This window comes from Phaethon lepturus, unplaced genomic scaffold (assembly GCF_000687285.1).
Source record: "Phaethon lepturus isolate BGI_N335 unplaced genomic scaffold, ASM68728v1 scaffold21183, whole genome shotgun sequence".
NCBI lineage: Eukaryota > Metazoa > Chordata > Aves > Phaethontiformes > Phaethontidae > Phaethon > Phaethon lepturus.
In genome coordinates this window covers 41,284-55,117 of record NW_010530139.1, presented here as the reverse complement: position 1 = coordinate 55,117, position 13,834 = coordinate 41,284, and the positions used below count along the sequence as shown (strand labels likewise).

Sequence of the window (13,834 nt, the reverse complement as noted above, 5' to 3'; positions counted from 1 at the left end):
TTTGATTGAAGATGTAAGTCTGGTTTGGTTTTTTGTGCCCTGGTGAGACCCTTAGCAAAACCTGTGAGAGGTAGGCAAAAGCAAAGCGGATGGGATGACTTCAGAGGAAGTCATTGCCATCTAAATATAACTTGTCACAGCAGTCCTCTGTGTAATACATGGAGTTTGGCTGCCCACCAGGTTTCTTCAGTGAAGGATTACAAAGCATGTGCTCTCTGGAATATAACTTCTGCGAGATGGGGGCCTGGTACGGAGCTGGAGTACCTGGTACCCTACAGACCCGCAGGGCTTGTTTGCGGCTTATAAACGAGTGGGTAATTGCAAAGCCAACCGCTCGTCTGCTTCAGCACCGTTGGTGAGCGTGTGATTTTACCACATCAGCTTTGGGTCAAATTGTGAGACAGTTCAGCATGTTCTACACAACTTCTCTTTAAAAAATAAAAAGAAATATTCCAGGTTATTGTGGTTGTATAAAACCTGATGGTGTGGGAAGTGCTGACACCACACTAGAAGCAAATTGGGACACTGTGATCATAAAAATCCTTAAAATGATCTGTTTTCTTTAATTTAACTGTTTGAATTAGGAAAAGCGTGGAGTGAAAACAGAGAGGTGGCTAGGACCTTCTTGACAATGAGGTCTCGAGGAAAATTCTGCTTCTTTCCTCACATTTGTAATACTTTGAAGATTATTGTATTGAGGCTTCCTGCTTTGGGGGCTGAAGTCTTCTGCCTGTGTTTGCAACCCAAGGAGAGATGCCCTGGTTTTTTGAAAGTTGAGAAAAATCATTTTAGCCAATGAATGGGAGAAAGAATTACTGAGACCCTTCATTTGGCATTTTTTACCCTTTCCAGTAATGCCAAGTCAGCGTGTATTGTGCAGAAGAGTTGACAAGGAGGGAGGTGATGGCGAGCGTCCTTGCCCCGGTCGTGGCCTCTCAGCCACTTGGCAATGTAATTCTGTGAGTCTCTGCCATGCAAGCCATGTTGCGAGGGCACCAATTTGAAAACAGCAGTAATCTGGCTCACCCTACCTACTTTGTTTCTGTGCCATCAACTTCTGCACTCGAGTCTCATTTACTAAAATAAGGTCCCTTAGGCACATAATCTGTGAAATAGAAACCGGGGGTCACAGCAAATGCTGAGGAAAATTGATGTCAAAAGTCCCCATGTTGCTGAACAGTCTTCCAGGAAAATAAACTTACCTGTTATATCTGAGCTCTCTAATTTTGCCTTTTTTCTAAAGGAATCAGCTGAAATACCACTGATCCTCAGGCACAGAAGAAAGCATGAGTAACAAGCTTGTGCTTGGTCACTTCCAGCTCCTTGTATAAATCAGCTTCTCAGAAACAGATCACTGTCTGTTCACCAGAAGAAAAAGAGAGGCAGAGGTAGAAAATAAATTTCAAATACTTGAAAATTTCAGGGCTTTTTTATCTTCCAGGGAACAGTTTGAAGAGTGTTGGATAGTTCTTGTTCACTTAAGTGATCAAAAACTTAAGTTCTAATACATACTTCTCTCCTTGTCTGTAGAAACAAGGTTTCTCAATAAAAATCTGCAGCGTCCAGAACTCCTAGCTTGATTTGTGCCATTAATTGAGTGAAACTCATCCTTGGCAAAAGGTTGGCGGAAGGTTTATCCGTGTGTAAACCTCACACAGAGCAGGTTTTGAGGCTTGAGGTACTGTACAGGCTTATTCTGGTTTCCTGCTCGGAGTAAATTTCATCCAGGGGAAGGTAGGTAAGGTGGAGGGGTGGAGAAGGTAAGACGTTCAAGGATGGAAGGACAAAATTGTGACTGTCACATCAGATTGGTGAACTTCAGTGAACTGTAAGAGACTGCAGAAGGCCAGTTAGGGTGGGACAGGAGGTGGGTCTGCTTGGGAATCATCTGTGGGAGGTGAAAACTGGCTCGTGAACATAAGACAACGTTCATGGCTTCTCTCAGCTGTATTTACTTTTGCATATTGGTATTTTGGAAAGCTTCAAGCTGGATTAGTAGCCTAGTAGGTTGATGGGAAATACTATGTTTAAATATTCCAAATGCCTGTTTAGATAGTCTTTTTAATCTATCTGCTTGGCAACCGCAAGCTAGGTAATAACAACTGTGTTACTTTAAAAACACCTGCTTGTTCTGGCACAAGTGGGACGTGTCTCGTCCCATTGTGTGTGTACATCCTTCAGTCCTCTGTGGTCCTTGTGTCAGGCAGTTGGTGTTGCTGCCTTTGTGGCTAGATACAGAGCTCTTTAGCAAAGTTTTATGCTGCTTTATTCAGGCAAAACAGGCTACAGTGGGGTATCTTTAAAGCAGTGACTATGTTTTGTGGTTTTGTTGGTTTTGTATGTTTTGTTGCACTCCCCTGTGGCTTTTTATAAAGATCCAAAGACTAAAACCACACAGAAGTCCTGTAGAGGGAAATAAAACAGTAGGAATGATCTCTAGAGATCATTGCTACAGAAGCATTGTTACTGGCCTGTTGACAAACTTAAATTGTCATAAAAAAACCACAACACAACCAAGCAAATGATTTTGGCCTTCTCACCAGGTGCTTCATTGCCCCCATGGAGTCCCAAGGTGTGATTTTTGGGGTGATGCTTCCTGCATCTGACTTCAAAAATGTTCCTAAATCCATGACGATGATAACATACTCATCATTCAGTTCACTGTAAAAGAGTAAAGGCTGATTTATAGACATGCCAAAAAACCCATGATGGCCTCTATGCAAAGGTAAGGGAAGTGTATCTGAGAGCAGTCCCAGGACAGGGTGCTAGCAGGCATAGCTTGGCACAGGGCAGCCCTGTTTTCACAAGGGCCACGTGGTGATACGAGTACACCAGGGAGAGAAAACAAAGCTAAGCTAGATGAAAATAAGAGAGAAGTGGGAATAAACTTGAAGAGAGTGAAATAAGGGGAGAAACAGGAGCTGATCCTCTTCTGGATCAGCAAGTTACATGCCTATGATGTTGTAAAAAGGAATTGGATATAGATGTGGTTTAAAAAAAAAAGTGGTCCACCCTCGTCAGCAAGAATGCTCCATCACAGCCAGCAGAGGAAAGCACCCATAATATTCAGAGACCTGCTGCTTCTCTGTCCAGCGTGTGTCTGCGCTCCAGTGCACTTGGAGCAAAAGAGGTCTCTGAGAATAATGCAGAGGAGGCAGGGGAGAGACGAGGGGCTTGGGGAGTGACTTAGAAACGCACCGCATCATTTCAGGACTTCCTGGCTGAAGACCTCATGCTGTACATCTGAGGAAACGTTGTGGTAGACCACATATGGTAAACACAGATGTTTGTGTAGTTGGCAGTGTGATTAAGTTTAGTTTGGGGGCAATATTAGTCTCTTTTTTTTTTTTTCTGAAGACTTATGGAACATTCTTGACTTCATAATGTGTTATTAGGGACAGATGCAAAGCATCATCTTTGCAGGAGAGCTCATTTAGGGTAACAGGTGCAATTTTATTAGCTGGTGTATTATTATCAGGTGTCATAAAACCCAATAGTAGTAGCTTCCCCAGAGCCTTGGGAAGATCACTCAATACTTGCAAGAGCCAAAGTAATTAGAAGAAATAAAGCAGTGCCTCTGTACTGCTGCAGCTTTAGTTTGGTGCCTTTTATCACTGAAAAATACACCTTTTTTCCCTCCTGGGTCTCACGAATAGTTTTCATGAAGAAGAGGGACCAGCTGCAGAGATTGAAGCAAAATTCAGACTAGAGTTGTTCAGCTGTTGATTCAATCATGCTTCTAACTACAAGCAATTGGAGTAAAACACAGATCAGAGCATTCCCAGACAGATCTTTGCTCTTTTATGGTTGAAGAAAAAAATGGAGTTTGAAAGGTTTGTGTATTGTTCAAATTTCATGGTTCAGACACATTTTTGGAGAAAAACAATGTGAGCCTGTAATCATCTATCTGGCTGTGATCCTCACCTTTTAGTTTGCTTGGGGACTGCAGAGTAAGTGCTTTAGGTGATACATCGTGTGGGAATATCTGAATTTAAACTCACTTTTTGGAGGGGGAGGAAAATCCCCACCCCAAAATGCAAATTACTGATTTGCGGGGAGACATACAAGCAGATACTCATGTCTGTCATTGTCCAGTTCTACTGTGAAAGCGGCAGGCAAACACACTGCAGGTTCTGGCAGCCTCCTGTTGCGAATATTTCAGCTTAGAGATGGCCCAGGGACAATCTTTGGTTTTTTCCCCTTGTGCCAGAGTGCTCCAAGGCTTAGTGCCAAGGGACACCCAACCAGACCTCTGGCTGTGGCAGGAGGGACTCGTACCAGGACTTAATGCTGTTTCCCAGGAAGGGGTGCAACTCCCAGCGCGGTAGTGCCGGTACAGAACTCGGCCCAGCCCTCGCGCAGGTGCTTGCAGGGATGTAGGTTACCCGGCAGTCGTCAGAGGAGCATGGTGGGCTTTGCTGAGTAAGAGGATGGATGTAGGCATGTGCTTCGTTGCTTTGCTGGGTAGCAGGCGAGAATGATACAGCAGCTAAGAAGTGTTCCTGTGAAGGGGACTGGGTGACTTTTGGTACCTCGGCTGGTTTATGTAGTTGTTGCCAGCACAGGTGAGAGATCCGGAGCAGTTTGACTAGTTTGACAATGCATTGAACGACTTATTTATCATTAATGTTAATGTGTAAATGCATTTTTATGGTGAAGAGAATGGAAACACTGATGGACAAACAAGTGAAACATTTTGTCCTTCTTTATACTTCAAGTAGTTTATGCTGTCCTTTTCGCAACTGAAAACATCTAAGCTTTGTCTTGACCGATGAGTGTTTGAGGTTCCAGCAAAGGCAAAACAACATTTGAGTTTACAGTTATTTATAACATAAGAAATTACATCTGTCAAAATGTGAAGAGGAAATTATTAGAACAAGTAACATATTCAATGACCACCGTCTTGGGCTTCTTTTTTAGTCTACATAGATCTTTAAACTGTAGACCTTTTCCATGTGTAACATCTAGTGAATATATACCTGTAACGTATGTTGGGCAAAATCTTGTACGTCTTGCATGTTCATTTGAATGTTACAGAAAAAGATGTTGTATTTTGGCAGTAAATGTATATATTACTAGTACTTTTTTTAAAACCACATTTCTTAGATGTAAAAACACAATCTGCTGAACTGAAGGCAGCTTGAGAAAGGAGATGTGACTGCAATATCTTAAATTCGTGGGGAAAAAAAGAGATCATGAAAAGAAATGTTAGAACAATTGCCCAATTTTCTAATAATTAGTGTTCACAAAGAAAAACATGTTCTAACTACCTAGTAATTTCCAAATTGCTGAGACACCTAATGAGTTGTCTTAAATAAATTTACCAAACATATAGAAGGAAATAATTACTGAGCATTTAAGTCTGAAATCAGAACGCAATGCAAAATGGTTATGCAGCTGGCTTGTGTGTTTGTCACTTAGCAAGAAAATGATTTGGTTGGGAACTGAACCTTGTCCTGTTTGGACTTTCAGTGGCACATTCACATTGTCTCTTAGATGTGAATTTGTGAAAAAGTCCTACTAAAATGCTTTCCTACAGTTCTGTGGGACCTTGTTGTTTAGTATTACAACAGCTGTAACAGATTTTGTAATTCTAGGGGGATATTAATAATTCTAGAGGATACTTCCAGTGTAATCTCTGCACCTCATTCTGCAAAGCTGTTAGCCCATGGGAATAACCCCTTTGGTTTCATTAGTGCAAAGGGTTGCTCCTCCTGCCTTGGGCTCCCACAGAAGTCTTGCTTCAGTGCTTAGGATAGGACCTCTCTGCAGGATTTTACTGGAGTTGTTCATCTAGCACATAGATTTTTCTGGCCCTGACTTTGATTGCAGCACAGTAATGTTGTCATGCCAAATGAACAGATACCCACTGATTTGTATTTGCCTCTTAATTACATCACCTGCCCAGTAATTAAATTTAGCTGCCTGCCCTGAGAAGTGAGACCAGGTGAGCACTGACTGTGGGCAACAGTAGTGACCACTGTTATCTAAAATGTGGGGGGGGTTTTTAAGGTCCACAAGTTTTGATTCCTGTTTTCCTGTAAAATTATGTTAGTACTTATCTTCTGTAACGCTTGTCTTTGGGACATACAGTAGTAACCTCTGTGAGTTAAACCTACATTTTCAGGCAGTGGGAATAATACAAATACTAGGACTAGCTTGTGTAGAGCCTAACCTTGCGCAGAGGGACTGCACGATGCATGTGGACCAGTCAGAGATAGGGTTTATGGTGGGTCTTACAGTGAACTGCATCTAAAATGAATGGTTCTTCCGTTTTTAAAAAAAACAAACACATCATTCCTTGTACGCACATGGCATATGGCAGCATACGGCCCTGCAGCCAGCACTGTGCCTGTTTGTTCTCCTTTTGCTTTGTCAAGAACTTTGTCAAGTTTCTGGGAACGCGTTAAGGAGGTATACAGCCTCACGTGCAATGCACATTGACCTCAGTTCTTGCTGAAAGTTGCAGAGGACAGAGGACACTCAGTCTTTTTTGAAGTTGAGGCTCCAGTTCTTGATGAATATGTCTTGTGTGAAAGGCAGGTAGAGGATGGGCTGATGTAACCTTCCTGCCAATGAAGTCAGTCTTCCTTCTCTGGATAGCTTCTTAGGTTTTTGGCTACTTCCACTGTCAGAATGTGAAGAGACCTCAGCCCCAACTAGGCACAGAGCTATGGTCTGGAGTTAAATAGCCTTTAGGATATATCTCTTGGTTTTGAGCAGTGCTGACATCCTGAATCACATTGAAATCTGAGCAGGCTGTTGTTGCTTATTATTGAAGATAGGAGCATAAATGATTACATGGGGTTTTATTATTCTTTTTGAAGTGAATGAATGGAGCACTGACTGCAATGGAAAAGAAGTGACAAAGCGATGAAGAAAATCTAATAACAGTAATAATAACAACAATAAACAAATCTTGAGTTGCTGAAACCTTGCAATGTATGGCAAATAGAAAGAGCCACCTACCTCTCTGAGGGGCTTATATTGACCTTTTACCTGCATATACTATTCTGGTGGTAAAAAAGAATCTTCTCTCATTATTTCCATGCACGTATATGCCAAGTTCAGAAGTATTGTTTATAAGTACTTAAAGACCTGTGTTGCGATGTAACTTGAATAACTAATTCTCTCTAAATACATACACTGAAAAATAGCAATTTTTGTCATAGAGAAAAAATTACTCTTGCGGAGAAGACATGGCTGCCCAAGATGGGCTTTGCCTGCCCAGGTTGGTGCTGTGGGTCAGAGGGACTGTGAGCAGGCAGGGATGGCTTGCACAAGGTGTTTGCTGCTCTGAGCTGAGCTTTGGCCTGCTCTTCTGGCCAGGAGCAGCGGGCTCAGCACAGAGTTGTCTGCACCAGGGGGTTTGGCATCTCAGCTTTCTGCTCTGGTTTGGGAGGATGAAATCTTGGGATTTCATCTCTGTGGCCGGAGGAATGCTTCCTGCCTGCTTTTGTACAAAACGCTGCTGATTACAGTACTCATGCAGATAACTTGTGGTAACAAGACATGAGGAATGCAGCTAGAACACAAATGGTACTGGTTTGGAATGAACTCTTCCCTCTTTCGCTGCTCAGGTAAACTGAGTAATCATGCCTGGTGTGGGTTGGAATATAGTTTGGCTTGAGAGCAAGGGTTACTTTGCTGTATTCTGTGTTTCAGCGTAAGACTGAATTTCTTGGGAAATGAACAAAGTGTCTGGAAGCAGCCCCTTCTGATAGCAGCCTAGCCATGAGTGATAGCCACGTGGCATCCTAGCACCCTGCCAGTCCCTTCCAGGAGCACCGTATTTCATGCGCAGGTCTCTGATCAGAGGTTTCGGCAGCTGGAGGAACCACAAGCACTGAAGTGCCCAGTTAATCGTGAATGGCTCTATTCAATGGGAAGAAATGCTTTCTGATTCTTGCAAAGCAAAAATCCTAAAAAATTCAAGCCTCGTGATAGTATATATTTAATCCAGCTAAAGTGACTAGTAGTAGCCTGTCTCTCCGTGATTACATGTCTTAGCTGAGAAATGAAATTTCAGCTTCTCTGCATGCAAGTTTAGCATTTCCTGGCAGCGTTGTAACAACAGCTCCAGTCCTAAATATGGTACTTCCCTGCTTTTGTGGGAACTGGAGGCAGGGGAGAGATCCGTAAGTTAGTATCCAGCTTTATAGAAGGACATTTGAATGAGCTGCATATTAAAGGACACATCAAGATTGCACCCAGAAGTCCATTTTTGATGCTTTAATTGCTGGTAACATAGCTCATTAAAAAAACCCAACAGCTACAAAACTAGCACAGACAGCCGGATCCACTGTATTGTCCCCCTCCTCCAGGGTATGCAGGAGTCTGGAGTTCCTCCCAGCCTGCGTGGTTCTGATTCTGCCATACAGCGTCAACACAATGCAGCAGAATCAGCATGGAACAAATTGCAACATAAGACAAGTTCCCTTATCTGCATAGCCATCTGTAAATGTAAATTTTTCTTTTGCTAATTATTACATAAGTTGCAGACTTCCTGTGCAGCAGGGCTTCTGTGTACTAGCCCGCAGTCGGGATTTTGCTGGCTGTCCCCAACCTCGCAGAGACAGGAATGTGACAACACAGACTGAGTGTGAAAAACAGCATGTAGGAGAAAGTCTCATTGTGCTTTACAAGACCATGTTTGTCTGTTTTCCAGTATAAAACAGCTAAACAATGATGAGCAATCTTGTTTTGTACCATATTGCTGTCTTAAACCTCCATTGTGCTGTATGTGTGCTCACACACTTGGGCGTCTGCTAGACAATTTGTAGTTGAGGTCCTGACCAGTTTAAAAGCATCGGAGTGACCTCTGGTTCAGCTCTTTGGTCTGCTGTGTAACCTCTGTGTTCAGCATCAGGACAGGATCTTTAGGGTCTTTGGGGCCTTTGCATACTGTGTCTTGGAGGAAGTGAAACTGCCTTCAGCCTCCAAAAACCTCTGGGGAAGCTTGACGGTTCCAAGTGGGATTCCTGTTGCGGGGAGGCACTAACAGGAGGCACAGGAGGAGAGACAGGGTGAGGAGAGGATGGGGCAGGAGTGATCTTTCTTCCCCTGAAGTATTTCATGCTGTCCCTAGCTCTGATACTATTCAAACTCCAGCAAGCCATTCAAAATAATTGGCTGCCTCGAGGTATGCTGCCAGTCCTGATACTTCGTCATTTTAAAGTGCTATGGATTTTCAAAGTGAACTCTCTGTTATTGCAAAGACATTTTTCACATTCTCAGCTGAAAACAACGTGTGCATATGAACACAGATACTAGGGCTTTCCTCTTCAGTGGCATGTATGCTTTATTAAGCATAGTGATTGCCATGTGTGCTCAATGTCTGCTTATTCCTGGGTAGAGAGATGTGCTCAAAATGCCCATAGCTAGTCCTCCTGTAGGAGAAGGACGCCTGCAATTAGACAGTGCTGCCCTGTTGTCTTGCTTAATGGATAAGGCAGAAGCTTTTTCTCTGAGCCGGGGATGTTTTCAGAAATGCTTTCTGGGTTGTGATGGACTCTGCAGCACCCTAAATCTTTTCAAAAGCGACTGCCTGTCATCTGGCTTATTGGAGCTCCTAATGGATTGATGCTTTAATTGCACAAGCTATATGACAGAGCATTACAAGTTATGGCTGGATAGAGGGCAATTCAGATCTGTGTATTTATGGCAGTTGGAAAAAAAATTATTTGCAACCTCACTGAAGTCATTTGGGGTTTTTTTTTTCCCCTTCTGAAACCCTAACAGCTAAAGGTTCGTATTTTCTTTTGCTCTTCCCTTCGGCAAGCAGGAAGGCTGGACCTGGCTGGCTGTTGTTTGTACTGTCCAGGAGGAGGATGCATGTGAACTTTTCCTCCCTAAACAGGCTGGTGCATAGAAACACCATGTTCGCTAGGAATGTTGTGTTACCCTTTCTAGTCATCCATCCACCTCGGCACCTATCTTTCAGCAGTCTCAAGTGTAAGATTAGTCAGTGAGCAAGAGGGACTGATGATTTACCATTATTTTGTAAGTGCTGAATAAACAGACCCACTGTTCTTTCTGCTTTACCCTTTTTCTCTAACATTTTTGGGATTGCTTCAAACCTCAATGTTTTTATCAAAGTGGAATTATACTAATTGGTGAGAGAGGAAAATGAATGAGGGAGAAAATAAATAATAAATTGCAAGAAAAATTAATTCACAGAAGCCCAAAGTAAAAAGGCTGTGAAATAAGAAGACAGTCTTTCATTGCCTTGAATAATGTAATTATCTAGCAGAGGCTGCTTCCTTCAAATTGTCAAATCTGGTGTGCACTTGAACTCATTGCATATGCTCCCACATCACAAAGTTCCTCTTATCTCCCAGGGGGTCGTGAGGTTGAGGCTGGGTAGCAGCGTGATAATCGGTCCTCCAATATTATGTGTGAATGTGAAACTGTGGACATAGGCGATACGCCCCAAACTCTCAGCTTGCTGCTCTAAGCAATGAGAATAAAGAAATTAAGGGGTCTTTTTGATAAAGTTTTGGTGTACAGAAGAAGATGGGGAATGCCATCTTTCCTCTTTCTTCTCCTCTCACTTCCCTAAGACTTCTAACACAATTTGGTTTTCATTGTGTGGTCAGTTATGCTTTCCCAGCTGTGACAAGAGCATGGCTGCATCATAGTGTGTAGTATCATCACATCTATTGCAGGTTCAACAAACAGGAGCTGTCAGTCCAGAACTTCATTGCACTTGGTGCTGTACAGGCATGAGTGTTGGTGTTGGCTAGTTGCACAATATTCTGTCGATATTCTGATCTTCAGCCAAAAACTTTAAATGGATCCGAAAATTAAATACAAGAAGTGATGCTTTTCTCTGTGCATGGTTTTAAAAAGGAGTCAAAAGCTGGACTTCTGAGGATAACAAGGGTTATTTTTAATTTATGGACTGCTTGTGTTAGAGTAGTTCCTGGAAGCCTTAATCAGATTCTGAGTCCCATTTTGTGAGTAGAAGTCGCTGCTGCCAAGAGTCCAGTGTAACTACAAATGCATCTCGGCCGGCGAATGCAGAGCGCAGAAATCGGGGGGGGGTCCCAGAAGCCAAAGAGACGACCGTGAAGTCAGTGAGCCGACTTGCAAGGGTAGACGTGCACACCTGGCAGGACGCTAGTCTCGCTCGGTGTGGGGCAGGGATTGAGCTGAGAAGAGTAAACCTGAATCTTGCTTGGCCTTCTGCTCTGACTGAATGTGGATGCTCGTGTTCTTGGCCCACGTTTGCAGTACGTTACAGAGCGCCAGTTTTCGTTGCTTGCGTTGGGCTGCTTTTTCCGAGTATCTTGCCGCTATTTGCAGAATCGTGCCTTGTTTTCGGTGCGATGCTGCAGTTCAGCATCATGTGAGTCAGAGTCCTGGGGCTGCATCTTTCAGATAAGCCACTTGCTATTTGGCATAACTTGCGAGAGAAGGGATCATGTGGATGTGATTGTACCAATCCATATCATTTGGCATACAGGCAGTGATTAGCATTGAAGAGCAGCCTGGGGTAGTCTTGCAGTATCAGCTACTTTGGTTAAGACTACTTTGTTCTGTCAGCATTAAATAAGTCAGTGCTCAAATATATACCACTAAAAACCAGTATGGGAAACTTTGCATCCAGCGTAGGTATCTGTTCTTATTAAATTCCTTTACAAAGCTACACTGAATCATATCCAGAGAACTTGAATAAATATATAGTTATGAACCTGTGGATTTTTTGTTCACCGTTTCCCCATACAGAAGATTTCTGCAATCCACTTACGTGCGTGATGCTGATATCTGTCCTGTCGGTTATGTGTTCTGTGCCTTGTTCTCATACACCTTTCAGTACATAGAAAATTAAGGGGGCAATAACATGGTCAGAGAGCACGTGGGTGAGGAACAGCATCTGCTGCTCTCGATGACAGCAGTAGTGGCTTTCTGTCAGGCTTCAGGCATGCCAGGATGTGGTACGTTCCTGTTGCTGTGTATTATGCCAGGTAGGACTAAAATCTTGGAAAGAAGCCCATTCCTACTGCAACATATTATTTATATTTATTATTATGCCTTTTGATTTACTATTTCGAGAGCGTGATTGCTTTTCCTTCTTCATTTCTGCTGCCATTGAGGCTTTATTGTCTCTAAAAAATGTGATGATCAGCAGCTATAAAGCATTTTGTATCTTCAGAGTGTTTAGTGGACAATAAATGATAAACTGCTGTTGTCTGCCACAAAGTTGGTCTGTCTTTGCAACTCCTGCTCTGGCTCATTTTGTTTGTTTTGTTCTCTTCCCCCCCCCTTCTTTTTTCATTGCTTTGAACAATGCAGGCTCTGGTATGGAGGACAGGCTGTAATTTTAGGACTAGGATATTTGACCATATAAATTCAGTCTCCCACTGATAGACTTCCCCTTCAGCTGGTGAAAAGAGATGTAGGTTGGAACAGTAGGCTAGGCAGGGGGTCTCCTGCTACCCATTTCGCCTAGGTTTGAGGAGCTGACATGCTTTGCACTCACTTTTGATTAGGGAAGAGATGTTCCTATGCCTCTGTTGGTGACGCATTTGGTAGCTGAAGTTTTAGTCTTGCCCCCAGGATGGGGAGAGAAGAATAACTGGCAGCCCGTGAGCAGCACAGGAGGTGTCTTTGGTGCAGGCATAGCCAAGTGCTGTGGCTGGTGAGTTCCGCGGTCTCTGCTACATCCCGAAGGAAGCAGAAGGAAGAGCAGCATGTCTAGCTTCTGAGCTGGGAAAAGCTTGTGCTGCTGCCAGCAGCTAATGCTAGTTTTCAGCCTATTGATGTTAGCCTTGTTCAGGACCCGAAACGCGTGTGTGTCTGCAGCCAGCCGGCTGCTGCGAGGCCCTGTGCCCTTCCCAGCTCCCCGGGCTGTGCTCTCACCCTGGCTGTCCTGGGAGGGAGGTTTTCTGGTCCGTTCAAATCATAGGTGCATGTTAGCTCATGTTAAGTGAGTCCTGTTCTTGACATGGAGGAAATCTGCCTTCCCTAGTGACAGTACCATGCTCACAGCCAAGTTGTGAGCATGTAACAAGAAGAGAGCATATGCTCGTCGGTGGTTCCTTGCCAGAAGTCTTCTAATGGATATGTATTCACATCAATATTTAAGAATATGTTAGTTTACATGGAGAGTAAGAATATTGACTTCTATGGTAGATTACGTAGAATATGTGTCCCTGTGCTATAGGATATAAATCAATTTAAGAAAAAAAAAATTGCAAGACATAATGCTGTAGAATGGCTCTTTTGGAACACGTATAGAGTTACAGATTTTGGAGCTCCGTAGAGATACAAGTATGTAGATATATATGTCATCTTCATGCTAGGAATGTGATGACTTAGAAATTATTTGTTACGTTGGTTATATAATACAATATAGCATACGTAGTCCAGCATGTTATTCCTTTCCCTTATTTAAAAACAATGTCTCTTAGCAGTGGTCAGACATTGCTGTATATTCCTCCTACTGAGTACAGCACCGCAGCTGGATCTTTCTGCAGCTCTGCGTTATCCTGATGCTTTTGAAGTTCTCTTTATGATAGCGTTTTTGTGTAGTTATTTTTCCTAAGACATGCAAAATATGTAGGTTAAAAAGTTAGACTACAATGCAGACTATATGCAGCTCTTTAAACTTTATATACTGATTTTTATAGCAGCCATCACCGGCCCAGCTGAATGCTGTGATACCGAACCTGGGGGCGTGTGACTGCTGCATGTCACCTGCAGCCAGTGCAGCGCATCGGGTTGGGGAGCGTGAGACGCAGCCCTCTCCCGTGCTGGGACCAGACTAACCACCCAAACACAAACTAGTCAAATGCTGTATTGAACGGAACAGGATTCTGTGAGGCTGGAG

General features: G+C 43.2%; 1 protein-coding gene across 1 annotated transcript in view; it reads left to right on the top strand.

Annotated features, from left to right (window-relative positions):
• Positions 1-236: 236 nt before the first annotated feature.
• Positions 237-13,834, top strand: part of LOC104618560 (voltage-dependent L-type calcium channel subunit beta-4) — a 41,372-nt gene continuing 27,774 nt past the window's right edge. The window contains exon 1 of the mRNA XM_010284190.1: positions 237-314. Within this exon, the coding sequence (XP_010282492.1) occupies positions 237-314 (78 nt within the window). The remainder of the gene's footprint in view (positions 315-13,834) is intronic.